The 26,824-nt window shown below is 37.5% G+C and overlaps 1 protein-coding gene across 2 annotated transcripts in view; it reads left to right on the forward strand.

The window, feature by feature from the left end:
- The window catches only part of LOC137020756 (cullin-9), a 76,207-nt gene that overhangs the window by 31,531 nt on the left and 17,852 nt on the right, over nt 1–26,824 (forward strand). The window contains exons 9-31 of one of the 2 annotated variants that reach the window (XM_067386745.1): nt 216–417; nt 1,812–2,002; nt 2,086–2,282; nt 2,607–2,844; nt 5,525–5,630; nt 5,707–5,934; nt 6,233–6,323; nt 7,793–7,964; nt 8,313–8,418; nt 8,505–8,600; nt 8,712–8,887; nt 9,008–9,141; nt 10,032–10,217; nt 10,448–10,477; nt 11,616–11,746; nt 12,048–12,230; nt 12,434–12,591; nt 14,744–14,942; nt 21,250–21,421; nt 21,545–21,690; nt 21,782–21,911; nt 24,390–24,592; nt 25,948–26,207. In XM_067386745.1, the coding sequence (XP_067242846.1) occupies nt 216–417; nt 1,812–2,002; nt 2,086–2,282; nt 2,607–2,844; nt 5,525–5,630; nt 5,707–5,934; nt 6,233–6,323; nt 7,793–7,964; nt 8,313–8,418; nt 8,505–8,600; nt 8,712–8,887; nt 9,008–9,141; nt 10,032–10,217; nt 10,448–10,477; nt 11,616–11,746; nt 12,048–12,230; nt 12,434–12,591; nt 14,744–14,942; nt 21,250–21,421; nt 21,545–21,690; nt 21,782–21,911; nt 24,390–24,592; nt 25,948–26,207 (3,735 nt within the window). The remainder of the gene's footprint in view (nt 1–215; nt 418–1,811; nt 2,003–2,085; nt 2,283–2,606; nt 2,845–5,524; nt 5,631–5,706; nt 5,935–6,232; nt 6,324–7,792; nt 7,965–8,312; nt 8,419–8,504; nt 8,601–8,711; nt 8,888–9,007; nt 9,142–10,031; nt 10,218–10,447; nt 10,478–11,615; nt 11,747–12,047; nt 12,231–12,433; nt 12,592–14,743; nt 14,943–21,249; nt 21,422–21,544; nt 21,691–21,781; nt 21,912–24,389; nt 24,593–25,947; nt 26,208–26,824) is intronic. The other variant, XM_067386746.1, reaches the window with a different exon arrangement.

The following is a 26,824-nucleotide window of genomic DNA, read 5'->3' on the forward strand; positions in this document are numbered from 1 at the left end:
TTTTCTCAGACTTGTGAGATATAAACTCGACCTGGCAAGTTATAAAGTCCAATTCTGAGAAAAAAGTCACAATTTTTTTGGGAAATTTTGAAAAGGGTCCTTTGTCTGCATGCAATGCGTAATGCATTACGTTCCATAAACAGTAATGTAGAATAACTTTTATTAGTTTATATCACTAAAAAAGTATTTAAAATAACTTATTTTTCTTTTTACAGTGACAAAGTCTTAAAGATGTTGGTGGAGATGATTGGCAGTCAGCCCAAGCAGAACGCTGTCATTGCGCTGCTGCTGACCCGCAGTCTTATGCTGAAATATGAGTGGAGGGTCTCCTTCGCTACAGAGGGCGGCGTTAAAGCCATCCTGTGCTGCATGCAGGAGTATCCTACTTGTATACAGGTGCAGCAGATTGCACTGGCGGTGAGTGAGGATTCTTGTGACATGTTCTTATGCCTTCAGGGACATAAGTTATGTTCTGCCTGTATAGAATTTCATTGTTCATGCATTCTTTTAGAACTCTGCGTCATGACAATAATTAATTTATTTTAACATACTGCTCATGAAAATATGACGAGAAAATAATTCTTATAATTAATAATGCATCTTAATGTTTTTGAAAAAGAAACATCTAAATGAATATGATTGTTCCAAATCATTAATGTCTGGCATTGCCCTTTGAGCTGATGCTGAAGAGTGAATGAACACCGGTTTACTGAAGAGGTTTGCTAGCGAGTTAATAAACTCAACTTGACGCATCTTATATGAGATTAAGATATATACAACATAAAAGTAATATTACAACATCTGCACAAAAGTATGTGAATGCACATGTGAACTTGACGCGCTAGTCAGAATGTGTAACTCCCGTTTTGAATGTGCTCTTCCCGTCACAACACGCAGAGACACGGGCAACTAAAGCATTTTAGATTTTACAACATTCTATTACAGTTGTGTTCTCATTTATGGCAGATTGGCCCTGCACATCTTGCACTTAAGTTAATCTGAAACATGCTGCTATAATGCATTTAATATCATGCACAAATGTGAGCAGTATGTGAATGTGAAGTTTATTTGTATAGTACCTTTCCCACACGTCAGTAGTTTGTTTAGCTTTAAAGAAATAGTTCCCCCAAAAATGAATTTTCCCATAATTTACTCGCCCTTAAGCGATCCTAGGTGTATATGACTTTCTTCTTTCAGCTGAACACAATCGGAGTTATATTAAATAATATCCTGGCTCTTACCAGCTTTGTAATTGCATTGAATAGTGTCCTAGATTTTGAAGCCCCAAAAAGCGCTTCCATCCATCCATAATTGTAATCCATACGACTCCATTGGGTTAATAAAGGCCTGAAGCGAAGCAAAGTGATGGGTTTTTGTAAGAAAAATATACATATTTAAAACTTTATAAACTATAATCACTGGCTTATTTATTTTTGCAAAACGGTCTTGTGGTATCATCCACACATGTGTTGATAACATAACTGAAATAAAGTAATAGCCTAGTTAACAGTTACTTGTTACATAGGATATGATGCATTTTATTTTATTTACTTGACTTAAAATTTGCTTATATTGTAAATGTTAATTTCCTGTCATATCTTGGAATATTTGAAAGCCAGGTTTCTCCCCCTGCAAACTACACCCCGGCTGAGTGGAAGCAGAGCTAGAATCATTACTTTCCTTACTATTCTCATATCTATTGAGCAGAATCTTTTTGAAGCACATTGTCAGTACACTGCAAATAAACATTTATGGATACAGAAGTATTGAATCTTCAGAGTGCCTGACGAATATTAATTTTTCCCTCCCAGACTCTGAAGGTCATCACAGGTGCCAGTAAACATGACCCCCGCAGTGTGCTTGCGTGTCTGCCCCTTTCTGAGTCTGGCACTCAGATGATGCTGGAGATTTTTGCAAGCATAGGCTCTGCTACACCGGAAGGTTCAAAAGGGCTCCTGTGTGCCATCCCTTCTGCCATTGACCTCATGCTCGGCACAGCAGGGTAAGAGGTTTTTAAGTCTGTTTTAGATGTACCATAATTGACTGAATTCACTGAATTCACTTTTTCTACTGTGATTTATGCAGTTGTGGTTTGTCTGTGCGGAACGGGCTGCTGGTCATCATCATGTTGATTTCCAGCCACAAGAGCCTGGCGGAGCAGCTAGTCGCCTGCAATGTCAGTGCTACGTTGAAGAAGTGCCTTTCTGCTCAGAATCAACACAGCATGCTGGCCATCATAGCCCTCAACCACATCTCCATGGTCCACAAACTGGAGAAAAAGGGTATCATCATGCATTATTGTAACTGCTTGCCAAATTTAATTGCTTTTAGATGCTTTTGAAAAATCACAAACTCTGCTAACAAGCAACTAATAATTACCATCATAGCATAATTAACCAGGAATGTGGGAATGATTTGAACAGTGGGAGGTTAATGAAGGCATTGGGCCAAAATAAATAGTTGTCTCTAAAACAATGATTACCATGGCCATGTAATAAGCAGAATGTTAATAAAACCATAAACATTCTCTCTTGACTTGGGATACAAATATTTGTACCTCAAATTGCCTTGTTTAAAGTAACATGCAGCACTGTTTGCCTCTGTAGAGTCTCAAGAAGAGCATGACTTTAAGGACACAGAGCTAAAGATGTTGGTGGTGAGTCTGAAGGAAATGCCAGCCACAAAAGAGGTAATACTGACCCTGGAGCAGCTGCTCTGCGACGACGCCTCCCAACTGGAGGAAGAGAGAAACGAAGTAACTCGCAGCAGAGACACCTTCCAGGACCTCATCCGCCTCCTGGACCAGCACAGAGCAGATCGGGCTGTACAGCTTTCCATCCTTAGGTGAGCCTTTGTCTTAAATATAATTAGGTAATAGATAACAGATATTTCAAGCTACTTTGAGGTAGATACACTCACAAAACATGTTCACATTTGACCCTGAAATTAAATGTTTTTTAAACATTTTGCATTAAGAATAGTGTTGAGTATTGAGAACCGGTTCCATTTTAGAACTGGTTCCAAATTTCCAAAAGCCATGGATTCGATAAGACTTGAGTCCGCTTATTGATTGCTGTGTGTGCATTTTAATGCAATTTCAAACCATTCAAGAGCAAGACGATGTGAAAAAGAACTCATTTCGCTGTTTTCAGTGCGCGCACACACAAAAAAACGCCTCTAATGCGGGAGAATACTGAATTGAGTTCTCTTTCATGTCTTCTTGTGCTTGAACGGACAAATATACACAAAATTGTCAAAATATTCTTGTAAATGTGTAAGGTTATGTCTAAAGTAAGAGTAAACAGTTGAGAAAGAACATGTGTATCAGTACATTGGATCCGCGCATAAAGCCTTAAAGTGACAGCAGCCTAATAGACCTACTGCCGTCTGTGTGCTAAATGGTAATCAAACAACAAAAGACAAAGAAAATCACTCACTGATCTTGACTGAATAAATTTTTGTAACTTTAATAAGGATTCATCTCTATCTCTCTCTCTCTCTCTCTCTCTCTCTCTCTCTCTCTCTGTCTCTCTCTCTCTCAGTCTAATAAATATATATATATATATATATATATATATATATATATATATATATATATATATATATATATATATATATATATATATATATATATATATATAATTAGTGATGCTCCGATTGATCATCCACCGATCATGATCGGCCGATATTGGCTAAAAATAGCTTGATCGGCGAACCCCAAAAGCGCCGATCAAAAAAGCTGATCACGTGATGTCAATTATTTGCGTGACTTTTTCACACGTAAAAACACGTGTGAAACACGCACACGTACACAACAGCAGAGCTGAGCTTGTCAGTGGCAACATGAGTTCTCCCGTCTGGAAGTTTTTCAAAGTGTACGATAAAGACGTAAAGTTAGCCGTTTGCAATGTATGTCGTGATTAAATTCCTCGAGGTAGAAGCAAGCAACGTCATTTTAACACCACTAACATGATTAGGCATCTTGGAACACGCCATACAACTGAATATGCCGAGTATGAGAAACTAAACCTGCCGAAGCCAACAACATCCCCATCCCTCAACCAGCCGACTGTGAGTGATGCATTTAAACGACGTGAACCATACAGCAGGGATAGTATGAGGTGGAAAGACATCACGTTTGTGGCAGTAGCCAGTTTTGGTGTAACAAGTTTTACATATAGCTGCCAATTATTAAATGTAATCAGTGTTTTAAGAGGCTACATCCCATTAAGCTGATCTGATGTGTGTTGGTCTACCTAACCCCTCTTTGTTTGGAATAATTTTATGTTACTCTGCTTTATTTGGGAAAGATGGCCTACAGTAGCCTTAAGTTATCTCATTTTCTAAAATAAACACTTGGTGGTTATTCAAGATCTTGACTCTAGCCTATTTCTATAGTTTTTTTTCTCAATACAGTTAATTTAGAGTTAGTTTCATTTCTACAAATGGTGCAAACTCTGCTAGATTATAGATAAAAGATTCCCATTCCCCTGCCATTCTGTGATCGGCAGTGATCGGCAATCGGCAGATCATGATCTTGGTGATCGGCCCCCAAAGAGCATCTTTTTATATATATATATATATATATATATATATATATATTAATATATATAAATAAAATAAAAGGACAGTGTTATTTTACATTTGATTTTAATTTTTCTACCTGAACTCTTTACTTGTCTTTAATAATGTTTGAAATTTTTATTAGTTTTTATTGCTTTTGCTGTGGTATTTTTGTTAAAACCGTATGCAAAATTTAATTTAAATGTTCTGTAGGCTGCTGATTTTTGTTCATGATATTCAGCTACAGCACAATGTTTTGCAAAATGAGACAAAATAAATATTTTTGATATCTAAATGTTTAACTCTTTTTATCTTATTACAATCAAACTGGGAGTCGATAAGCAGAATAGGAATCGATAAAATGTGCTAAAGGATACCCAACCCTAATTAAGAGAACGGTTTCCATTACTGTCATTTAGATTCTCATTTTTAAAGTACTGTAACTTTTTTATTGTATTACAGTAGAAATAATGCTTTTTACAATACAATGCTTTTTTAAATTAATAAATAATAAAAGTAAATTTTTCAAGGCAATACAAATATTAACATGATATATAAGTATTTTACTTTTTAAAAAATAGAGCAAGTCTTTTGCATTTTTTGACATTACAAAAATCTTAAGTCTTGCAAAATAGGCTTATTTTCATATATACTGTAGAATTTTTTCCTTTGATTGCATTTTAGTTCAATTTTGTGTTTTATCATAACTATTTATGACTAGTATTGGCCATTTTGCCATTCATTTCAAGGAATAGTTTAAAATAAAAATAATATTTTTGTCATTAATTAATAACCTTGCCTATTAATTACATGAAAAAAAGTAAACAGTACTTTTTTTCTTTTTTTTTACATTTATCTTTCTATGTTTCAAACAAGAAAGTTGGACTGTAGTGACTGATTACTGTAGTGATGTTATTGCTCTATTTGCCAGTGCTAGTAACATGTTTATTATACTCAACAGGATTTTGAACAAGTTTTTGGATAACTACCAAGAGGATCTGTTGCCGTGGCATGAGAGTATTGAGCCTTGCCTGTCATCTATGACAGCCTTTGTCAGTGACAGAGAGGTACTTTTCTTCATTTTACCCTATAAGATCATAATTTCATAATGGTTGTATTTCATGACTCTTTATCCTCATTTAGGTCGTACAGCAGTTCATCCGCTTCTTGTATCGACTTGCATCTTTGAATAAAGACTATGCTGTTGTGATGTGCCGGCTGGGCACCAAAGAGGCTCTTCTTAAAGCCCTGGACAAACACAGCACCAGCCTCCTCATGGTCACAGAGCTGCGAGACCTGATCACTGACTGTGAGAAGTATGCCAGCCTCTACAAGAAAATGACCACCAGTGTGCTGGCGGGGTGTATACAGGTATAAAGTGGGCCTTTTCAAAAATAGATATTTGCAAAATTGACTAGTTGGTGAGTTGCCTGAACAACCAGTCTACCAATTAGACTAAGGAAGCCCTATATAATTATGCTGGTTTCTGGTTAACCTTACCTCGAACAGACTTGTTCTTTAGAAGGTGTTTACATAAACAGCATGTTATTACATGGTCAATTCCTAAAACATAATGAGGACATGCTTAATGGTTTGTTAGACTATCAGTGTAAATAATACACATTTACTTGATGTTCTTTAATTACATACTCCATTTCTATATCTTTAGATGGTCCTTGGTCAGATTGAAGAGCATCGTCGCAGCCATCAGCCCATCAATATTCCATTCTTTGATGTGTTCCTGCGGAACTTGTGCCAAGGTTTGTTCATAAAACACTAACTGATGTGAAGTGTAATCATTAAAGCAATAGTTCACCAAAAATGGAAAGCATTTAGTCACTCATGTCTTTCCAACTTGATTAATTTCTTTTTTCCATGAAACGCATACGAAGTTCGGCAGAAAGTCTAAGCTGTGCTTTTTATACAAAAGACAGTTCTGTGGCCTATTTGTTTTTTTATTTGTTTGTTTTTTATATATATATATATATATATGCAATAAAATCTTGCATCTATTTTGTAAAAGTTTCATTCATGCATATTTATTAGGGTTGTGAAGAGACAGGTAGCTCACAAGACGAGACATGAGATTGACTGACTTAAGTGCAAACAATAAGTGCAACCATAATCAAAGTACTCTCTCTCGTCTTAAAAAGAGCAAATAGAGACCAAATTTTTCTTCAAGCATGATACAAAGCTAAGAGATGGTTACAACTACACAGCCCAGCCTAAGATAGCTTTCATATTGGGATATATTTGCATGCATCAGGGAGCCACTTTCCAAATGCGTATTGAAATCACGTTTTACTTTCACGCGTACTCTGTGAGTTGGGAGCAGAGGTGCTGAGTGCGCATTCCACAAGATAAGACATTTATCAGACAATTAGACTATTGTGCAACGAATCCTCCGCCGTGGTCTTGTCTGTCATCTCGTCACTTACTTATCACGTGACCTGTGAACTCTGATCCCTGCTGCACTACATACGACTCTGCTGCTCGTATTTGATGCACTGGATGGGATTGAAGCAACCGTTATCCAACCGAATTAAATGGTATTTATTTATACAAAATGACAGTGGAGGCGTAATGTGAACGTAGCGGTGGCATATTCTATCCTAATCTATCCAATATCACGAGACAGCTTTTCACCTCAACGAGAAATCTTTGTTAAATTTTAATCCCCTTTATATATATTTATTTATTTACATGTCAACTCGGATCTTTCTGTAAAAAAAAAAAAAAAAAAAACAGGCTTGTGACTTATGTTGCACTTCTTAACTTAAACCCGGCCCCTTCACAATGGACTTCATCTCAAAGCCTAATCAACAACCAATGGGTAGAACCAAGACCCTGCCCTACTTTTTTTTTTTTTTCTTTTTTTTTCTCTAATCTGTTACACACGGATGTACGTCACAATATGGGAGAAAATATGTGTTGATATTTCAGTTTTTTGTGAATTTTAGGTTTTCTGAAATCAGAAGATAGCTTTGTGTGTGAACTCATCATCCACATTGTTTAATGTAAAAGAAAAGATTTGACATTCTGCCTAACATCTGTTTTTGCACATGCTAAAAAACTAAATAAATTTGACTGACATGATATTGTGAACAATGATTTTCTTCTTGGCTGATTATATTCATTTAAATATAGTCATGTTATGTTACTAGTTACAGTTTAGGTATAACTATCACAATTTCCTGGGATTTAGTTGAATTTGTGTGATGTTCTCTAGGCTCCAGTGTGGAACTGAAAGAGGACAAATGTTGGGAGAAGGTGGAGGTCTCCTCTAATCATCATCGAGCTAACAAGCTGACAGACAAAAACCCCAAAACCTACTGGGAATCTAACGGCTGTACTGGCTCCCACTTTATCAACATTTACATGCATAAAGGGGTGGTCATCAGGTATGCTGGCTTAGCCACTTTTTATTTCAGTGTCATTTTAATTTCAAAAAATGCCACCAAAATTAATAAAATGCCTCAAATTCAATATAAAGGGGCAACAAAATTGCCCTAATATGAGATTTACATTAATAAAATATGATATAGTCAAGCAAAAATCACATGAGCAAAAGTGCTGTTTTTCAAATATAATTTTGATTTTATAGAACAGTTGGAAAAACAAGAAGGTAATATTAAGTGACCTACATTTGACACCTTATATATGACACCAAACTTTTTTGGCCTAATTTCAGCAAACATTAATTTCTGTCACTGCAACTGATGAAAATCCTTTATTTTCTTAATTCGCAGGCAACTAACTGTGCTTGTAGCCAGTGAGGACTCGAGTTACATGCCAGCTCGTATTGTAGTTCTAGGAGGAGATGATCCCACAAACATCAATACTGAAATCAACACTGTGAGAAAGCCCTTCTCATTCATCTTACAGAGGTGATGATTGCACACTGCGCATTAAGATGATACTTGTCTGTGTGTGTTAAACAGGTAAATGTGGCACCCTCCGCCAGCCATGTGGTTTTGCTGGAGAATATGACCCGTTTCTGGCCCATCATTCAGATCAGAGTCAAAAGATGTCAACAGGTCAGACATATTGAATGAAATGTGACTGAACTTGCCTAAAGTTCTACATAAAGCCTGAGATGCTCTTTATTCTGCCTCTCTTACATCATGTTTTTTTTCTTCTGTCAACAGGGTGGTATTGATACACGAGTGCATGGGTTTGAGGTTCTGGGGCCTAAGCCCACATTCTGGCCAGTGTTTAAGGAGCAGCTATGCTGCCGCACTTATCTCTTCTATACTACAAAAGCTCACACCTGGTGCCAGGAGATCCTGGAGGACAAGAACCAGCTGCTGCAGCTTTTTAACAAGTGAGACCTGCTGCCATAGTTGTATTTCATTTATAGAGCAGAATTAAAAGGATGGAAGATATTCTTATGGCTGCATTTTATGAAAACCTCTATTTCTGTGCATCTCTCTCTGGTCTTTAGGTTAAACAGCGCCCTGAAACATGAGCAGATGTTTGCTGACCGTTTCCTGCCTGATGCTGAGGCTGCAGAGGCTTTAGGCCGGACCTGCTGGGAAGCTCTCATCACCCCCATTGTACAGAGCATCACTATCTCTGGTAAACTTCAGTTACCTGACCAAAGTCTTGTCCAATTTTCTTCTGGCCAAGTATTTCCTACTTCACAGGAAGAGACAGTCTAATGGATATGAAGACTTCAGATGCTAAAGCTTCTAAGTGGCATCTGAAATTTTCTTATAAAATTTAGCTTTTTTATCAAGCCTGTATGTTTAGGTTCAGTTATTTCACTTTAATTGCAATGAAAAGGACCTAATTTCCATTTAAAGTGAAATGACTTAAACTAAACATAAGAGCTTGATAAAAATGTTCATTTTAACACAAAATTTCAGAGAGAACTTAGAGGCCTTTTGCATCTGAAGTCTTCATATATAAAAAGTGACAAACCACAGCTTTTGTTTTGCTTTTCCATACTGTTCAGGGAAGGGTTAATGTGAAATACATTATGCCATAATGATATATTGACGCTGAAAAATGTGCTTGTATCAATCTGGTGTCTCCAGTTTTGTGTGCCATAAATGTTATTTTCAAGTATGATTTGAATTAAAGGGGACCTGTTATGCTATTTTACAAAGTCTTGATTTTGTTCTTGGGGTCTACTAGAATAAGTTTCCATGCTTGAATGTTCAAAAAATGTATTTATATTTTTCACATATTTTACATTGTTAGAGCATTGTTGTCTCTATGAAGCCCTTTTTCCGTAATGTGCTCTGATTGGTTGGCTGTCAGTGTGTCATTGGTCAACCACTTTGAATGTGTTTCAGGAAATTTTCAGGTAGTTTAGAAACGGTGAAATAAAGAATAACTCCCTTTGTGCTTTGTAACTTTCCAGACCTTTTTCCATGCTCAAACAACATTACACACTAAAGAAAATTGTAAATGTAAAAAAGCATAATAGGTCTCCTTTAAATTTCTTATCTTCTTTATAACAGAGACTTCTACTCTCAGCCCTCTGTCTTGGTTGATGAATGAGTATTTAGAGAACGCTGAATCCTCCAAGAGGTGCAAGAGCTCAGCATCCATCTTCAACTCCCGTGTGCGGCGTCTCACTCATTTGCTTGTTCATGTGGACACCAGCACAGTTGATACAGAAGAGCTCAAACCTCCCATCAAATCCAGTGAGTGGCTACAAAACTACAACAAAAAACACAACAGTTCCTTCTAGAGACTGGAGTACCACTACTGCAGGGCACTTTTATATGAATGAGACATATTTGTATATTTGGTAGTCCTGTCTTGTAAGTCTTTTCTGGTAATCCAGAGAACAGGTGTGATATTTTTAAACCACCTTCTGTGGATTGTGTTAAATGAAAGCTTCTGTATTTCAAGGTATTTTTCTTGTTTTCAGAAGGTATCAACAGAAGCAGAGATTTAAAGAGTAAGTAATAGTGTAGAAGCTAATGTTGTTGTTTTTCTTTGACTTCATTTTATGTATTTTGCAGCACCCCATCCATCTGCTCAGCTCAACTTCAAACTAACCATGACCAAATGCCTTTTATTATTTATTTAATTTATTTATAAATTTACTTTATTTTTTTTATTCAGTTCTGCTGTCTTTATATTTGATTATTATTATTTTTTTAATTCCTCTGGCTTCCTATTGAATTGCTGGTAGAGCTGCACAATTTGTTAAAGATAATCCACTAAAAATATTGCAGTTCACAATTTGAACTGCAATACTAAACATCTCATGTATTTGTTGCTTGGATATCAAGATATGATGGAAAAAAGCATGAACTATATTGAAACAGTACCTTTCATGTTCACGTGTGTTCGGATACTGCAAATTAGCAATGCCCATTTATCTCCAAAATGAGTACTATTTTGCCCACGTTCTGCTGCCAGTCCTTGTTACAAGAACCAAACTCACATTAAAACACATTAAAACCAAAACTTAAAGATGATCTATATTTGGTGCATGTTAGTCTGTTTTTTTTTTTTGTTTTTTTTTTTAATCTAGTCCAGTTGAATATTATTTTGTTGGAATATAATGTTTATTATGTAGTTAAGTTTTTTTTTTTTTTTTTACCAATCCTTTTCCTATTTTTAGTTGACTCGTCTTTAGTTGGTCTCGTCATTCCAAATCACATAGTCACGTCCTCTGTTTCTCCAGTCCCGTGTCATTACATTACATTAGACTTGTAGTTTTAAAAGTGAAACCAAACTTTCCACCTCCCAGTTAGATATGAAGCGAGCACATTTTTAGAGCTGCTCTGAGACACTGTATCGCCATGCTTAGAAAGTGTGTAGTAGACACAAACAAATGCCCCCCGTTCACTTTGAAGTATGCTGCAAATGCAGACCAAAGGTTTAATTAAACATCAGCCTTTTGTATTATAATAATCACACACCCATATTATGATTTTGGAGTATCACTTCACTTAATTGTGCAGCCCTAATTTCTGGCATATTACGTTGGCTGAGGTTTGGTTGGTAGCCATTTTATGTGTGTGAACATGCTTTTGACATTTGCAATAACTTGTCAAGAGTATTTATGTGCTTTAATTGTGTTACAGATGGTAAAGAGGGAAAGAATAAGGAAACAAATGCAGTAAGCTCATCTTCATCCTCTACCAAACCAAAAGTGAAGAATGCTAGCAGCATCGCAGGCATCGCTCTGTGCTGGCAGGGTGTTGTTCAGCGACAGGTTAGACATTTATTTTAACTTTGAGGAATTGTGTTAAAAGGAGCTACAACTCTTTTATTTGGTAGGTGAAAGAGTAGTAAGTTAAAATTCTTGAACATGCAAGAGACTAATCCTCTAAAAATGTGTGGAATTTACTGCAGAGCTCTACAGCACAAATTACACATGTGCATGTTTTGGGTTATTTGAATAAAAAGATGTTGATGTCCATCTGTGTGTCTCAACCTAAAATGAACTGTACCAAAAGCAGATCATGTCTATCAATTCCTATAATTCTGATGTAATTTTGTTTGGCGCTTTCCAGGTAAAGTGTTTCCTAGATTCAACGTGCAGCCTCTCTGACTTCGTGGAGCGTTACAGGGGTATGTTCCTAAGGCTAAAGAATGCGATGGAGGAACTTTTTGGCCAGCACACGGCCTTTGTGCTTGCGCTTCGCCAGGGCTTTTCTGCTGCCTTGCTCCAGCTCTCCATTCTCACCGCTATGCATGTGAGTCAACAGGAAATAGTTGCAAGAATGTCATGAAACTTATGAAATTTTATGTTTGTTATTCTTTTATATTAATATTTAATATATTACATTTAATATTTTTATATTAAAGACTATTTTTGGACCATTTAAGATGTTTTGCATTGCAATGAGAATTTGAACGTCTTTTTTTTTTTTTTTTTTTTTTAATAACTCACTTGAAGGTGAGCGAACGGTTTGCGCAATACATTGACAAGATGATCCAGGAAAGTGGAGTGGACTCTGGGAATGTGGACACCTTGAACCAGCTACAGCAGTTCCTGGAGCCCATGCTGTTCCTTTCCGGTTTGGAGCTGGCCAACACCTTTGAGCATTTTTACAGGTGTGAGAACAGCTACTAGGGCTGAGTGATATTACTAAAACTGAACTATATTGACAAAAGTATTGGGACACCCCTCCAAATCATTGAATTCAGGTGTTCCAATCACTTCCATGGCCACAGGTGTATAAAATCAAGTACCTAGGCATACAGGCTGCTTCTACAAACATTTGTGAAAGAATGGGTCGCTCTCAGGAGCTCAGTGAATTAAAGCCTAAATATTCCACAGTCAACTGTTAGTGGTGTCATAACAAAGTGGAAGCAATTGGGAACAACAGCAACTCTGCCATGAAGTGACAGGCCACGTAAAATCACAGAGCGGGGTCAGAACATGCTGAGGCACACGGTGCGCAGGAGTCGCCAACTTTCTGCAGAGTCAATAGCTACAGACCTCCACACTTCGTGTGGCCTTCAGATTAGCTCAAGAACAGTGTGTAAAGAGCTTCATGGAATGGGCTTCCATGGCCGAGCAGCTGCATCCAAGCCTTACATCACCAAGTTCAATGCAAAGCGTCGGATGCAGTGGTGTAAAGCACACCGCCAATGGACTCTAGAGCAGTGGAGACGTGTTCTCTGGAGTGACCAATCACGTTTCTCTGTCTGGCAATCTGATGGACGAGTCTGGGTTTGACAGTACTTGCCTGACTGCATTGTGCGAAGTGTAAAGTTTGGTGGAGGGGATTATGGTGTGGGGTTGTTTTTCAGGGGTTGGGCTTGAACCCTTAATTCCAGTGAAAGGAACTCTTAATGCTTCAGCATACCAAGACATTTTGGACAATTTCTTGCTCCCAACTAGGGCTGTCGCGATAACCGCAACATCATAATACCGCGCTTTTGACGAGCCAACCGCAGAGGACAGCAAAAACCGCAGCAACCGCGATATTTGCATTTTTTTCTATTTTTTGAAAGGTTATGTCCTTCTCGTTTTACACTTCATGCATGTATACTAAATAATAAATAAGTTAATAATGGTAGCATAATGTGTACCATGGTAACTTTCAGAGGCTCTGTAGATTTGTACTAAACAAGCCTAAACAGACAGTGAATGTGAGAGAGATCGACTGAGCGTGTGCGATTACCTGCGTCTGTCCTTCAGGCCGAGATGTTTGTTGTCTGCAAGGATAGTGAAATCTCTGCCTTAGCATCGACGCATTACAGCTGTGCCTTATAAAGTGCCGCTCAAAGTTAAAATGATTTCAACAGCTTGTTTCATTACATCGCTCTTTAAATTAATCAGCGGTTTTGAACGTGCATTTGAATGAACAGTTTAAAGACTCAAAGACAGTCCCTTGCCGCCACCTTGTGGTGCAACAATGTAACTGCACTGACTGACAGCCCGTCTGAAACGCACAGAGATGAGTAACGTTAGTTCTGCTTATACTCGTGAAATATCAACAGAAAGTCTCTTGTTTAGTCAGATTCGAGGATCGGAACTATTATACATATAACAATAGCCCTACGATCTTACTGTCAGGTAGACCCTTATTTTGACTTGACATTCTCTTCTGTTACTTCACTTCCTGTTTCAACGCTCTATTTAGTTTATTGAATATGTCCACTTGTGTGTTTATTATATATATATAATATAATGGCGGTAAAACCGCATATCGCGCTATTGAGCCGCTCAAAAATACCGCAAGGGAAATTCCTTAACCGCGACAGCCCTACTCCCAACGTTTTGTGAACAGTTTGGGGATGGCCCCTTCCTGTTCCAACATGACTGTGCACCAGTGCACAAAGAAAGGTCCATAAAGACATGGATGAGCGAGTTTGGTGTGGAGGAACTTGACTGGCCTGTACAGAGTCCTGACCTCAACCCGATAGAACACGTTTGGGATGAATTAGAGCGGAGACTGCGAGCCAGGCAATCTAGCCTCTTCCAAGAAGAGTTGAGGCTGTTATAGCTGCAAAGGGTGGGCCAACTCCATATTAAACCCTACGGATTAAAAATGGGATGTCATTAAGGTTCATGTGCATGTAAAGGCAGGCGTCCCAAAACTTTTGGCAATATACTGTATTTTCTAAATATTTTGCTACCTTTTTTATAATTTTTGATATATTAATCATTCCTCTGGGAAAATGCAGGCTATTAATGCGGTTCTGTTCACCCCGTTTTTCATGTTTTTTTTTTGTTTGTTTTTTTTCATCTGTACAGGTACTATCTGGGTGATCGGTTGTTGGGTCAGGGGAAGGTGTGGTTAGAGAGTGCCGTGGTTGAGCAGATCGGAACCTGCTTTCCAAACCGGTTTCCACAACAGATGCTGACCAATCTCAGTGAATCTGAGGAGCTTCAACAGGAGTTTCATCTTTACCGTCTACAGCAGCTGGACAAAAATCTGGAGGACTTTGAGGAGGTGACTAATAAAATAATCTTATGCAAGAATGAGGAATCGGCAAGTGTTGTATCGCTTGCTGAGAGTCAGTGTCAGATTATGTTCATATAACTTTACAGTTGCTATAGTGATGATTTAAGGTCTGTGTAAAGCAATATTTAAATTAGTTTTCTGAGTTTGTCACACCACTGAAAAATGTGATTAACCACCCAGCCAAATTTGAATGATAAAAAACACCAAGTAAACAAAATAAGTTGTCAAAATCTTGAAAAAAAATAAGCAGTATTCTCTGCTCTCAAACGCTGGGGGCGTGTCCACTGTTAACGCTCTGAACTCATCGGTGGGCACGTACTGCCGACTGTGTCACTAGTTGTTGACGGGACGGGAGGATGAAGGCTGAGGTGGGAGATAGTCGGTTTGGCCCCATCACCAGTAACAGCGGATTATCAGTGAATCCCATTTGTCTCCAATGAAAGTTTGTAAAACTATCCAGTGTAAAATTATCACTGATCAGCTGATCCTCAGCTCTCCATCAAGGTGGCTCTTAACAAAATTAATCCACCTCCTCTTGATATCGTCGTTTTTAGGAAATTTAAATGAGACAGAGCTGTTTTGTAAATCATCACAACCAGGTAATATGCATTTACCTGACAACGTGACAAAGGCATAGCTAGCAAAATGTAGGCTGTAGTAACTAACGATAATAACAATTCCGACTATTTCTCACAATTGTGAGTTTGTGCCGCATTTATGACTTTTTTTCTCAGACTTGTGAGATATAAACTCACAGTGGTGAGTTTTATAGTCTGAACTCGCAATTGCTAGAAAAAATTGAGTGCTTTTTTTATTCCGTGGTGGAAACAAGCTCTCTTGCTATCTTCTAGAACAGTGCTTCTCAAACCTGTCCTAGGGAACCCCACCACTGCGCATTTTGCATGTCTTCCTAATTGGACACACCCAGCTGAAGTCTTGCAATCTCTACCAGAGCATGTGAGTGGAGCGGATTGATAATCTTTCCTCCAGAGCGCTCCACTCAGCGTGCTTAGTCCACTCGTCCAACCTAGAATGCTCTTTGTAATATGCTGGAATATGTGAAGTAAGCGATGGGTTCAAATATTATTTTAATGTTTAAGTTGCAAACCTTATACATACCCTAAATGCACAGTAAACATCAAAGTTATGAACAAAAGAGAAGAAATTGAAAGGGAGTGTAGAGAAACTGAGTTTGCAAATATTCATTTTTTCAAGTCATCTGATCATTGTGATGTGGATATGTTTGCACAAGCTCTGCAATTTGGCACTATATTATTTATAGCCTACTACTTTATAAAATATTGCTTTAAAGCCATAAATATCATAACTGTTATCTATAGGCCTACTGTAATTGAGACATTTATTCAAGAAATTCATTGCAAACAGTAAGACGTATAGTATAGAGAAATTTAATGTCAGAGCATTATTTAAGCTGTTAGTCGGTGTGACCATTTATCCTACACCTTTTAACCCTTTTTATTATTCAGGTAGGTTAGGGTTAGTCAAATCTAGCCTAAACCATAAAGTACTCACCAGCCATCAGGTTGATGTTCTTCAGGAATGACGTAAAAGACCCCCTTTGTGGTTGTTCTTTTTTGACGCTCAGTTTGTAGTTATAAGTAAAGTCTCACAGACGGCTGTTGTAACAATAAAAATATTTATTTTATTGGTTACAATACAAAGCATTTAATGCAAGATAAAATAACTTAAAATCAGCTTAAGCTAAAAAGCTTTATAATCTAGCCTTTAATCAGCAATATTGAGTGTCCCTCGTTAGGGTTTCAGGTGTCCTTCATGCTTAATGCATGGCAAGGGTGTCAAATTCATTTTAGGGCCTGAGGTGGAAAAATTTAACCATGCCGAATTACCTTAGTGCACTGAAAATTAGCCTACATTAATATTAATCGTACAAACTGCAGATTAACAAAGCTATAAAAACGCTACTCTGTGAAAACTGCCGTTTTATAGTGAAAAGACTATTACATTAAAATAATATTTTTTATTAGGGATGCCCAATTATGATTTTTCATGGATGAATCCAATTGTTTACAAGTAAATTCCGGTTTCCGGTATTTTTTTATTTATTTTTTTATTTAATTTTATATGCTCTATAACAGGCCAAACTGGCCTTAAAATTATGTAAAATTAAGTAGCCAGCCACTTGAAATTAGAGGCAACCACTATGGCAACCATAATGATGCAAGCAAAGATGAGCAGTTTTTTATTTAAATTAGTTTGAATAATTTTAAGATTTAAAGCCAAAACTGAAAGGTCTGACTTTTGTTTTGTGAAATTATACAATACCTGCACAAAACAAAGATGGACTGAATGAAAATGAAATTCACTCTCTGACAGTATGGAACAGCAGCAATATATCGTTTCCTTGTTTACCGCTGTACACATAGCAGCGCTGCGCTTATAAAAACTACTGTATACAGAGGTAAGAGGGCAAGAACATGCCATCAAAACTATTCTGAAGACAGTTTCCTTTCCTACCCCCATTTCAATATTTTATATTTTTCTTCCTGTATTTCGTGAACAGTGAGCTTTCTGTGCCTGTACAGTATTTTCTCTCCTTTGCATCCGTCTTTAGCGTCTCCTGTTTCTGGCCTGTGTTAACGTCCTGTTTACAGACTTAGTAATATTCCCACACAAATGACATTTTGGGAAATGATTGCAAAGCAGTTTGTGTGCAAGTCCAGAATAAATCCGTTTTGATTTATGGCCGGTCGACTGATGCATCACTGTTTTCTATTATTGTTCAAATCATCCCCTTGGCTGGATTGGACACTGTCGTGGCCCGTATGTTTGACACCCCTGATCTAAGGAATGTTTCACTCCTCAGACTTCTTATACTTCTTTTTGGGGAATTCCATTTCATCCATCAACTCCTTTTTCTTGTATGATCCAATCTTCCTGTTGGAGTATCAGCCTCTGTAAATCCTGTTTAATCATCCTTCCGCTGTCAACTATGCTGTTGCGCTGTTCTTCTTGTAGCGCTTTTCCCCATCTTCACTGTAGCCTTCATTTGTTTTACCTCTGCATCTGGTTTTAACCACCACTTCATCCCCGTGCTCCCTCTGACAAAGGAAGATAAATGCGTTTGTTTATACCCTACATTTAATATCATTAATTTAAAAAAAAAAAAGCAAAATTACTTAAAATAATCATTTACTTTAAAGGTCCCGTTTTTCGTGTTTTTTTGAAGCTTTGATTGTGTTTATAGTGTGCAATATAACATGTGTTCATGTTTCGCGTGTAAAAAAACACAGTATTTTTCACATTATTTACTTATCTGTATACCGCTGTTTCCACTGTCATAAAAACGGGCTGATGACTTCCTTGTTCTATGAAGTCCCTCCTTCAGAAATACGTAACGAGTTCTGATTGTGCCAGCGGTTCCTGTGTTGTGATTTGACAGCAGCTTAGCGCATCTTGCCCGGAAAGGTCACGCCTCTTACCATAACGTGTGCTGCACATAGTTTTACATGTGGATTATTGTGGTGCTGTGCCGAATGAGCACAAAAGGCAATAATTCCCGAGAGACTGAACTCTTTAATCTCCACAAGCAGCGACAGAAAATGTACAACGTTAGCACTCACTCAGAAGAGTACCTCATACGGAAAACAGCCATATACATAAACATAGTCCCCTCTTGTGGTCATTATGTGCACTGCAGTCCAGCATTAACTATTGCAGTAATGATACCACAATTATAATTTTCGGGAACCGAGTTAAACTTAAAATTGATCTCCAAGTACAGCGTCCCTGGGAAGGCCAAACAAAGGTGATTGGACTGCAGGATGAAAATAACACAGTTTCGACGACATGGCGACAAACACACTCTACGAACGCAACTCTTGCTGTTCTCCGTGGGAGTGCAACAAGACCACGCCCCCTTTTTTGTGTATTCCTGTGGGCAGAGGTTAGTCAAAAAACTGTTTTAGTGACGTCATTAAAGGAAGTAGAGGGATGTAGTCCAAACTGGCCATTCGATGTAGGCGACTTCTGTTAAATAAAATATCTCGCTTGGCATTGAACTTAGAGTATAAATAAAATCTGTAAAATTTTAAAGCTCAAACAACAACATTACACACTAACTAAAGTTTGAAACATGGGATCACGAAGAACGGGACCTTTTAAAAGCAAGCAAAATAGCATTTCTGTCATTTATTTCTGTAATAATTTTTATCCAAAACACAGTGAACAACATTTTACCCGTGAGCATTACCATGGGAAGCAGGGGTGCTGGGGGTTATGCTGAAAATTAAAAGAAAAGAAATAGCCGATCTCGCATTCTGGGTATTTATCAGCTATTCAGGGATGTGCTGTGATTATTTTCCCACCGATTTATAAACTTGTGTAACGAATTACAATTAATTAATTAGCTCAAATTATGGGCAAAATAAATATGACTAATATATATATATATATATAATATATTTTTTTTTTTTTTTTTTTTTTTTTTTTTTTTTTCCATGGCGAAACATCAGACTTTGTCATGCCACCATGGACACGCCCTTCAGTGAAAACTCTAGATCTTTGCAATTTAACGTCACAAAGGCCTTTAGATTAGACTGACCAAAAATGACATTGATCTGATTAAATCTCTAGGAGGAGTTAATCACAGTGTAAAACATGTAATTTCCTGTTACCTACAGGTGACATGTCATTTCCGGTCAGTAACTCAGACAAACAATGTCCGATCTGCCCCAAACTTCACATGTTTTATTAGAGTCCTGACCTGAAGACATCTTCATAACAATATTCAGTTACAGTAATAGCGCCACCTGGGGGCAACAGGAAATGACATGTTTTACACTGTGATTAACTCCTCATAGAGATTTAACCAGATCAACATCATATGTTGTAAGTCTAATCTTAAGACCTTAGCGATGATAAATGTCAAAGATCTTGAGTTTTCGTTGAAGGGTGTGTCCGTGGCGGACTGACAAAGTCTGATGTTTCGCCATGAAAGAGAATGCTGTTGTAACTCAGGTATACTATGTCTGATCTGCCCCAAACTTCCATGTCTACTGGTTGACAATATTGATGTGTGTATCGAGTTTCATGCAATTTGAAGGATGTTAAGAGCCTCAGAAACACTCGAATATTGATTGATGTGTTGCCATGGCAACAATATTTAAAATATCAAGAATCCTGTCACATATATATATAATTTTTTTTTTTTTTTTTTTTTTTTTTTTAAATCATAATGTGTCATGATCAATTATAATATAAATCGACCAAAAAGGAATTATGCACATCTATTGTGAATTAATTACAACGGATTGTAATTAATACATATATGGTTCAGGATTAGTTCTAGTTTAATAGTTAATTTAGAAAGACTTGTTTAGTTTGTCCAGCAAACTTATTATAAAAGGAGATTATTCCTCTGGCCATGAGAAATAACTTCCTATTCTAGCATTAAAGGGTAAAGCGGACCAAAACGCCTCCTTGGGTGAACAGCCAATGACGTGTGGATTTTGAGGAGGGAAAAGTTCTTTGTCTTGTCTTGCGGCTCAATTTGCATAATTTATGATGGTTTCAGAATTGGTAACTTTTACTCCAAAAGAGCTTAGAAATAGACTAATGCATGGTATTGTAACAGAACATACATAGTTAAAGCATCCCGAGAGGATTCATTTAAGACTAATCATGACCAGGTGAAAAAGACATAAAGACATAGATACACTCTTACACTCGCATATAAAGGTTTGGGGTACAACTCACACAACTATAGTCGTAACTTAAATGAAATGCATGCTTAAAACTGAAATACATGCTTACAGGTTTACATTTTAATCATATTTTAATGAATGTTACTTAAAGAGAGTCCTGGTATGTTCTTCTGTGTGTGTGTACGTGTATTGGAGTTTAACGACGTCTGGAATGTGGCCACATGGCTTAGTGTAATTCGATCTGAGTTGATCGCGATCGTTTGAAGTCACAAGGGAGAGATTTGTGGGTGCCGGTGGTCCATCGACACGGCCATAAAATGTGTCGAGTGGGCTGTTAATGTCAGCCGGGCCGGAGCCAATGTGAGATTTATAAACAAAGTTCAAGAAGTTAAAAATGTAACACAATTTATAGTTGACATGCTAATCTGATCCTGTGCAGACGCTACACTTGTGACAACAACGGTGTTACCGATTACACTGCATATTTTACAAGAAAGGGACCTGCAGGACCTCAGGGACTGAATTTGCCCATCCCTGTTCTAGAATTACTTGGTCCTTTTTTAAATAGTTATTTTAATAGTGCATTTTGTTGTTCATCATGTTTTGATTAGATGATGGATGAAGATGTATCTGAACCCGAGGAAGAGAGTGACGTGAAAGTGTTGGTGTTGTCCCCACGTTGCTGGGTTGTGTCAGCTCCTTGCTACCTCGAGAACCCCAGCAAACATTTCCCTGCTCAACTCTGCAATTACCTGGCTGAATTCACAGAGTTTTACACCAACGGTTAGTTGAAATTCCACTGTACTGATATGTAATCTCTTGCAATACGCATGATACAGTTGGTAGGACATCACCATGATTCTGTTGTAGTTTGAATGTTAATCTCTATGCGTGTCTGTCTTGTAGGTCAGCGCATGTATAGCTTGACCCACAGTAAGCCACGCCGGCTGCAGTGGACGTGGCTTGGCCATGCAGAGCTTCAGTATGGCTCCTGCACTCTCTACGTCTCCACACTGCAGATGTACATCCTGCTACAGTTCAACCAACATGAGGTATTCTTTCAAAATCAATACAAACCTGGGCATGATTTGAATCTTAATATGAACTAGCTTCAGAATTGTTCACTTCCTTCCTTTTCTACAGGATGTGAGTGTGGAGATGCTGCAGCAGGCCACGGGTCTCTCCCCTGCTATGCTGAGCCATGCCCTCAAACCTCTTACTGCAGAGAAGGGGGTTCTCACTCACACCGACTGTAGCCAGGACCCCATGAAAGGTGAGAATACCAAATAAAAATCCTCCCTTTATTTTTAAATATGATTCTTCAATGTCTTGCTTAGGATACAATAGGGAAAGTATTTTTAGGAATCATATACACTACAGGTCACAAGTTTAGAATGAATTATTTTTTAGTTATTTTAAGTCTCACCAAAGCTGCATTTAATTTGATCAAAAATACTGTTAAAACAGTAATATTGTGAAATAGTGTTACCAAAATTCCAGTAGTCAGTACCAATACCATAAAAATTTTATAGTTCTTGGTACCAATTTCGGTACCACAGGAAAATCTGTTGGAACTATTTTATCTAAATAATGGCAACCTAAATTATATGGTGGTTAAATATTGTTTTTTTTACAATAACATTTTTTATTTCCACACAAAGATGCATCATATAGCTTATCGCTCTGTCCTTTGAGAGGGATGTGGGACACGAACAGGAAAGAGAACATCTCTTTTATAATATCTTCATGTTATCTCCTAATGTTACAAGCAACTGATACTAAAATGTATGAAAAACGAGTTTTGCGCTGCCAGAGAAAGTAGGGAGAGAAAGTTTAGTTTTAGTAACTAAAATAGGGCTCTATAATTTCCGCGTTCACGGAATCGTGGAATACATTCATAAAAACGGAATTTACTATATAACGCGGAATGTCACGGAATTTGTAAAATTTTTGATGAATGAATTAAAAGCAGGTCAGTACACTTAAATTAAATCATGATATAGACTAGTGTCTGTGAATATTAAACCGCAAAAGCATTATTTAAACATGAATCCTGCATACCTGTGTGCCTCTGAAATTAATGATGCGGAGGCGCAGTTTCATTTACCTCTCACCGCCTCAATCGGGCAGGGGCGCACTCTGAAGCACATGCGATGCTCAGTGTTTTCGTCCTCTGTCGCCTCACTATATGAATGCACAAATTAATCTCCAGAGCTGCTCTGAAAGTCACTTCATCAGCATTTAACTGCTTCGTTGGAGAAAACTACCGTCATAAACACAGAGAAACTCAAAGCTCTAGGCAAACAGTCAAAATAAAAGTTCTGACTTGACAGAAACATATTACTGTTGTACAGTAGAATTTAGATAAATTAATTTAACAATAAATTATTAAAATATATTTTAACAATAATCTCAGTGTTTCTTCCATGTTTTAATTTTAACAGTAAAGCTCTGTTGCGCAGCACATTGTTTGACAAAAAAGTTTAATTTCATGATTAAAAGATAAATTAAATGGTATGCGTTCATTTGATTGCCAGAAAAATTTAAATACACAACAGAACTTCTGATTTTTTTTTTTAAATCATAAAAATATATTAATAAATAAATAAATTTAATAAATAAATATTGTTGTTTTTAAGAATTCAATTAATTAGACATGCTTTTTGATTATTAAAATGGAATTAAACCATTAAAATGGAATCCAGAGAACAGAATTTGGTAAAAATAAAATTTGAGGGGAAAGAATAAAACGTTTATCATGGGGCCCTAAAAAAAAGTTGTTGTTAAACTTTTATTAAGTTGTTGATAAATTGGACGAGATTCATTATTTCAATAAATTAGACATGTTTTTTGATTACTAAAATTTAATTTAACCATTAAAATGGAATCCAGAAAAATTTAAACGGAATTTGGGAAAAAATAAAACGGATTTCATAGGGCCCTACTAAAAATCACTGGCGTGTGTGAAACGCGCTATACAAATAAACTTCACGTGCCTTATAACATCTAATAACAAGCGCAAACTGTGTTAAATAGAAACCGACATGCAAGCATAAAGGTTTCTGTCCTACGGCGTTTCTTCTACTTTACCATGGTAAAGAATGCAAATATAATTGGCCTAAAAGCGAACGAAAGGAAGAAAGGTTTATAATCACCTGCGTGAGTGAAGATTTGGGAACAGAAACAGATTCCATGTTCAGTGGAATAACTAATGAAATGTTGTTAAATTCTCTATCGGGTGACCAGATCGTGATTCACAAAACAGAATTCAAAGCCTCAACAAAGCTTAAATTTATGGATTCGTGTACCTCTCTTATTCGGCATGAACCAAAATGTTTCCATGGCTGCGAAGTCACATTTAATTGCTAACCTATTATTTCTTCTGTAAACAAAGCTTTGTGCTTCACTCGTGTCATATTCACGTAAATACGGGCACAGCCCTATCAGTGGGTACCGAATGTACCTGGATACTCGGTACTCCCGGTAGTACAGAAATGCTGGTATCGTCACATTTTCAAAATTTCAGTACCGACTTACTTTAGACAACACTATTGTGAAATATTATTACAGTTTAAAATAACCTTTTTCTATTTTAATTCTTTTAAAAAATAATTTATTCCTGTGGTCAAAATTGAATTTTCAGCAGCCGATTTGAAGTTCAATAATGAAGTTCTAAATCAGAGTATTGAATTAAGAATTAAAACAATGCTTTTGAATCTAATTGGAAAAAATGCTGTGATTAACTTTTCAGGGGTCCTGAGATTGAACAAGACGTCCCTCTCGCTGAGCTCAGAGAGAAACGGTTACCATTACCTGCTTCCTAAGCAGACCTACCTGAATGTGGATGAAGATGCTGCGCTCACACTAGAGAGGAAGAGGAACTACGTCTACTGTCTCATTGTGCAGATCATGAAGAATGAGAAGGAGATGCATATTGACAATTTGGTGTTTAAGGTAAAGTATGGATCTGCAAAAGAGTGCATGACCTATAGACAGCCTTTTGAATTGATAAAAACAATTGTTAAAGTTTTGATACAATACTCACAAACCTGTTAGGATCATGTCCAGATCATAGTTCATCCAAAAATCAATAGATATTATGTTTTCCATGAGGCCTATTTTATTACTATTAATTTTGGTAGTCATCATTTTCATGGCATTTAAGCATTGTCATCCAATTTCTCATTACTGTAATACAAAAAGAAAGTAAATTATTTAAAAATAGAAAAGTATTTACATAATGATAGCATTTGTTGTAGTGCTTTTGATGGCGATTTAAATAGGGGTGTGACAAGACACTTAGCTACGAGACATGAGAGTGGGTTCACGAGAACGAGAAGATTTTTGCACAGTATTTTTAAGAAATCCTCAGTGACAAAATTCATGACTGGAAAAATTGAAGTTCAAAAAAATTCAAGTGAAAACAATTAGTGCAACCAAAATCAAAGTACTCTCTCAATATTTCAAAGTGCAAACCAGAGCAAAGAGGTGGTTACAACTACACAGCCTAGCTTAAGATTTGGTATGATATTGGAAGACCGGCTATTGTATTTATCCTAATTTGCGCGCTTCAGGGAGCTCGCGTTTTACTTTCGCTTTCAAACTCGTGATCGCATGTACTCTGTGTATAGGAACGACAGTGCTGAGTGCGCATTCTACTAGATGAGACATTTATCAGACACTTAAGCTCTGTTGCTCAACGAATCCTCCACCATGGTCTTGTCAGTCATCTCGCCTTACTCATCACATGATCAGTGAACTGTGATTCCTGCTGCACTGTGTGCAAGACTGCAGCTCGTGCTGGAAAAGCAGAGCAGATGTTTACAATTGAAACGACCATTATCCAAATGAATTAAATGTTTTTTATTTCTATAAAAAAGCAAAAACGACAGTGGAGGTGGTGCCGATATGGGCACCGTAATGTAATGTAAACATAGCGGTGGTATATTCTATGCTAATTTCACCCTCACGTTCCGTCATGGTGATATTGCAAGGCAGCTTTTCACCTCAAAGAGAAATCTTGTCACATTTTAATATCGCGAGATCTCGTGACACGAGATCTTGTCACAATCCTAGATTTAACAAATTTTTACACTGAAAGAATATTTTGTGAAATTAATAAATGGTAATTTTCATAAATTGTCGTCATTCAAATCTAATAATCCTGAAAGTAGACTTAAAATATAATTATATATTTTCTTTTTGATTTTATCAATTATGAACAAATGTGATCATTGAAAACAAACCACACACATGTAACTGAAGATGAGAGTTTTTGTGCTTTTTGCGTGTTTCTTGTGCTGTTGCAGGTGTTGGACAGGTGTCAGAAGCAGGAGGCGAGTCGGACTCGCGCCTCGGTTCGCTTCAGCTGCAGCACTACTGACGTGCTCTCCTGCATCATGCATGTCATCAACAAAGGCTACCTTCGACGCAACGAGGACAGCCCACACATCGTGGAGTTCTTGATGGAGGACCCGTCCACACCTAGAAAGGGCCAGGCGCAGTTCTCCTTTAAGATTGATGGGAAAAAAAGCTCTGCGAGCAGCGGCGGCAGCAAGGCCGACACCAGGTGTGCAGATGACCCTTAACCCTTGAACCCTAGACCCGCGTGCAAGAAAGGAGGCAAAGAACGTGGCTTTCATTGAAGTTTTTCCCTCTCAGGGCTTTTCTTTTTCTGAAACGAGAGATGCACTGATGTCAAACAGTTGCTCTCGTTGGGGCAAATAGCTTGTCTGTCCTGTTTCTTTTTTTGTTGTAAGCTCCTTAAATTTCCTGTGTGTGCTGCTCCGTTCCAAAACCTAGTGAGCTGCCTACCTAGATGCGCTTGTGATGCTATTAGAAAGATATGCAGCATGAATAACAATGTTTTGTCGTTAACTAACATCAAGCACTCTTGGAATCAGTTGTGTCCCATGCAGAGAACGGTTTGTGGGATATGTGGAGCTGCTGTGCATGTAGAGCATCCAAATCATTCAAGAGATTTTGTGTGCCATAGAAGGCAGCTGCCTACGTCAGCAGTAGACAGCAAGGCAGCTCAATGGTTTTCGGAACAGTCTCTGTGAGGCAGGATTTTCACTTTGGCACAGGAAGTTGTTTGCTGCTTTTTTTTTTTTACTTCATCTGTTTTGATCTGGTTTAACATCTGCAGTTGCATTAACTTTGACCTACGCAAAGACAGAGCTGGTC

This window comes from Chanodichthys erythropterus, chromosome 5, assembly GCF_024489055.1.
Source record: "Chanodichthys erythropterus isolate Z2021 chromosome 5, ASM2448905v1, whole genome shotgun sequence".
Taxonomy (NCBI): domain Eukaryota; kingdom Metazoa; phylum Chordata; class Actinopteri; order Cypriniformes; family Xenocyprididae; genus Chanodichthys; species Chanodichthys erythropterus.